Source organism: the organism of the source record quoted next, unplaced genomic scaffold (genome assembly GCF_019419815.1).
Source record: "Pyrus x bretschneideri cultivar Hongxiangsu unplaced genomic scaffold, Pyrus_bretschneideri_v1 Contig2, whole genome shotgun sequence".
NCBI lineage: Eukaryota > Viridiplantae > Streptophyta > Magnoliopsida > Rosales > Rosaceae > Pyrus > Pyrus x bretschneideri.
Window position 1 is genome coordinate 4,551,081 of NW_025999501.1, and position 4,381 is coordinate 4,555,461.

Below are 4,381 nucleotides of genomic sequence, written 5' to 3' on the forward strand. Positions count from 1 at the left end.
GTTAAGATATCGGATATATCACGAAAACGACACGAACACGGAAAGCATGACAAAAATGCTAAGTTTTCTAATTTTTACTGTATTTTCCATACAATATTTGCACAACATCTTTAATATAAATGGAACCTACATATGTTGGTAGGTTACTTTTATTAGAAATGTGATACAAACGTGGTATAAAAAATTTAATAAGTATAGCCTTATTCATTTTCAATAGGACAAATTCAAGATGTTTATGTATAAGCCATTGACTATTCACTATTCTCATCGACTTGATGGGCACCTACTCTACCCTTGATATAAACATTGCTCTAATCCCTTCCTTTTGTCACACTCTTTGTATCACTATCCGTTTCTCCATTATTTCACTCCCACACAGCCGGATCATTTCCTGCCCTTTACTGCCAACAACACTAACGTCACCGAGAAAAACATTTTCACTAATACCAGGCCAGTCCTGAAAATTCGGCGTTTCAGCGTTCCGGCATTTGTGTGAGGGCCTGTCGTAGATGTAAATGGAAACCGATCATATTGAAAAACGTAACGCTGTCATGAAAAAGCTCCTCCTCGTTATAAGCTGCACACTTTTATCCATAGGCACATGCGGAGGTCCATTGGTAATGCGCCTCTACTTCATCCATGGAGGCAAACATATCTGGCTTTCGAGCTGGCTCCAAACCGGCGGCTGGCCAATCATCTTCATCCCCATAGCCATCGGTTATTACCACCGCCGCAAGACTGAAGGCCCATCAACCAAACTCTTCTTCATGAAACTCCCACTCTTTATGGCCTCCGCAGTCATCGGCGTCCTCACCGGCCTAGACGACTACCTTTATGCCTACGGCGTGGCCCGACTTCCTGTCTCCACGTCAGCCCTAATCATCGCTGGCCAGCTAGCCTTCACTGCCCTTTTTGCCTTTATTCTTGTAAAGCAGAAGTTCACCTCATTCTCCATGAACGCCGTCGTGTTGTTGACTATGGGCTCGGCTGTTTTGGGGTTGACCATCAGCTCTGATCGGCCAGAGGGGGAATCGAATAAGGAGTATATTGCCGGGTTTTTTATGATGGTGGCGGCGGCTTCTTTGTATGGATTTGTGTTGCCGTTGATAGAGTTGACATACAAGAGGGCCAAGCAGACCGTTACATATGCTTTGGTTCTGGAGATTCAATCGGTTATGTGTTTGTTTGCTACTCTTTTCTGCACTGTGGGAATGCTTATCAACAACGACTTCAAGGTTAGTTGTATTTGGCCTCTCCTTAGTTATCATCATCCAATCAATTATAGTTATCTGAGATTCTACTTCAATTAATTGTTAATGTGTTTTCATGCTTGTAATAATGTTAATTTCACGTCATGATCTGAACTATCGATTTTGTAAGTCATATTTTAAATATTATTTTTATAAAAAAATTAGCTAAATCTGAACCAATTTAGTCATATAACATGTTGTTCAATAATAAACAAACTACATTCTTCACTTTAATTAACAACAAAATCATGAAAATGTTAATCGAAAAACGATTCTTAATTTGGATGATTTTTTTTTTGCAAAACTCATCTTTATAGTATTTCCTAGAAAGAGACATAAAAAGGTAGCTACACATGATAATTAGTAAATATCATTAAAATAGCAACACTCATTTGCCAATGTGAGAAGGGAAATGATCTATCCTCGTATAGCCAAAGATCAAATGGTATACCTACATGTATATTTTTTACTTAATTTAGTAAGTGGAACGAGTGCAACAAATTTATAAAGTGACTTGTAGAATTGTGAGGAATATATCCTCAGTCATCAGTCTTCACAAAAGGACTAGAGAGCCTTAGTAGTGGAGAAATATGCTAGCTAGATATACTAAAACTCAAATACTTCATGCTTTGAATCAATCTAACGTTATTATACCAACTACCAACTAATGAGAGTGACTTTATTCTACCTTTTTTGTTCATATATATGTATTGATGTTGCACAAGATACCATATATTTTCACAAACTGTATCAGTACTATACGGTACGTCCATAGGTTTATTCTTCATCCCTTCTAAATTAAAGTTCCGAGATCCCGAAATGAAATATTTCAATATTGAAATAGTAGTAATATCATTGAAAAACCATCCCTTCTAGTACTGCTGCTATTTTTTTTGCCATTTTTGTAGTTGCTGGAACTATGTGGTAAAGAGTGTAGAGGTTCGAGTCCGCTTCAAGGCATTATTGAATATTGAACGTGCTCACTAACTTGTAATAAGTTCGGCTTTGTTAGTTTTAATTATTTCATCATTATTTATAAAAGATTTTTGTTGGACATGGTATCTTACTTACGTTTTTGTACATTTTAATCTCATGATGTGTTTGAAAAATAAATTAATAAAGGGATAAATACGTTTTTGTACATTTAAAATTTTAACCATTGTATGTTCTCCCCTTTGGTAGATTATTTTTTGTTAGATAAGTTGGTAGAATAGTATGCTCCTTACTATGCATTTAAGTTAGAAATCAGAACATACTCCTAGTGATTTAGCTAGATGATTTAGTGTGGAAAATGATTCGTATATAAAAAGGATATTCTTCGGTAAATAGTCAAATTTATTTACAACTTTTTCAGGTTATTCCAAGAGAAGCAAGAAAATTCGATCTTGGGGAAACCAGATATTATTTGGTGCTGGTATTGAGTGCTACAGTTTGGCAAGCTTTCTTTCTGGGAGCCATAGGAATCATCTTCTGCGCCTCATCTTTGCTTTCTGGAATTGTGATTGCTGTTTTACTCCCCATAACTGAGATCCTAGCAGTTATTTTTTACCATGAAAAATTCCAACCAGAAAAGGGAGTTTCTCTTGCACTCTCTGTGTGGGGATTTGTCTCGTACTTCTATGGTGAGATAAAACACAACAAGCAAAAGGAAAAGGAAAAGGAAAAGGAAAAAGAAGAAATGGAAATGGAAATGGAAATGGAAATGGAAACCGAAATTGCGGAGAAAAAGAAAGACACACCAGAAACATCACAAGTTCCTCTACTGGAGCCCTAGCTAGTCAGTAGTCACCAACCCCAGTTGGACGGCAACACCAATACTATCATTTTTGCTGTGACATAAATTCTAGCACATGTGTGATTGTGCAAATTATTAATAAATTGTATTTAGGATATTAGATCGTATCCCTTTATGATTATAGTATTTGCAAGGAAAGAAATCCTCATTAATTTACTATAAATAAAGGTGCAATGCATAGGAATAATACACATAACTCTTGAAGTCTTTCTTCATCTCTCTCTTTGACGCACCCTTTCAGTAAAATAGGCCACAACATGTTATCAGCACGCTCATGTTGTTGCGCTAAGGAACTGAAAGTTTTTTTGCTACAAACCCATTCACAAGATTCATCATCGCAATCCCAGGTCTTCTAAAACACGGTCTAAATTGTCGATATTTGTAATTGCATGCAACATTCACCATTGAACATGAACCCTAATTTTTTATTATCGAATTATATGTTGTGAATAATTTTTTTATTATTGAATTATATATTGTAAAGTCAAAATTGTTGTTTGACTTTCCTTGTCAAATCTTGTAAATTGTACCAGACAACTCTAGATAGTTTTAGGGTTAAAATGCTTACTTTTGGGATCTTGCTGCTGAAAATATTCTCTCAAGAGCTTAACTTCTAACATCAAAGATTTGTTCATTCATATGCATTTTATGCCATTATTTCCAGTTTATTTTGTCTAGTGAATGTGTCTAGTCAAAACTTCTCATTGCTTTCACGTGAGTTGGGCACACATTGTAAGACAACCCACATGGGTCATCTAACAACTTTTTCTTAAAAATGGATTTTCAATCCTAGATCCTTCCCGATTGCTTTTGCACATAACATGTGGCTTTTTTGATCCCCTTTCTTGTCTAAAACATCAAGCCCTCTTTAAAAACTCAATCTAGGGTTTCATTTCAATTTGGCTAGGAGAATTGCATTTCCAGAAAATAGTGTGTTTTAGCTTTGAGCTGCCTCTTTTGTTCTTCATTAGAAACCCTAGCCACAAAATCATATTCATGCACTAAACACCCAAATCGTTGTGTATTAGGGTAGCATTGTCTTTGTGATTTTGTTTTAAGTTTGTGGTCAAAATTTTCCAAGTTTCATATCTTTAAACCGACCTCTTTTTGGATTCACATCAATTTCATCTTTCAAGTGTTTGACTAGTGAAATTGATTGGACATTAATCCAGATTTGCATCAACTTCATCACAACATTATCTGCATAAGTTGATTTGGTTTCGGTGCCATAAGGTGAAGAGCTCAAGAAGAGCTACCACTTCGTGAAGATCGAAGGAATATGAGCAAAATGAAGGGAGGCACAAACTTATAAACCGCAACTGAGGGTTTAACTGAC

At 36.0% G+C, this 4,381-nt stretch overlaps 1 protein-coding gene across 1 annotated transcript; it reads left to right on the forward strand.

The window, feature by feature from the left end:
* The first annotated feature begins 322 nt into the window (after positions 1–322).
* Positions 323–3,258, forward strand: LOC103962509 (purine permease 3-like). The gene is made up of 2 exons (XM_048583614.1): positions 323–1,235; positions 2,605–3,258. The coding sequence occupies exons 1-2, from the start codon at positions 516–518 to the stop codon at positions 3,022–3,024; spliced, it is 1,140 nt and encodes a 379-aa protein (XP_048439571.1). The 5' UTR covers positions 323–515; the 3' UTR covers positions 3,025–3,258.
* The last annotated feature ends 1,123 nt before the right edge of the window (positions 3,259–4,381 follow it).

What these genes read in the sequence shown, in the direction of transcription:
- LOC103962509 (XM_048583614.1), top strand. Translation starts at nt 516, where the DNA reads ATGGAAACCGATCATATTGAAAAACGTAACGCTGTCATGAAAAAGCTC. An exon ending in TTATCAACAACGACTTCAAG is followed by an intron (nt 1,236 to 2,604) that starts GTTAGTTGTATT and finishes CAACTTTTTCAG; the next exon opens with GTTATTCCAAGAGAAGCAAG.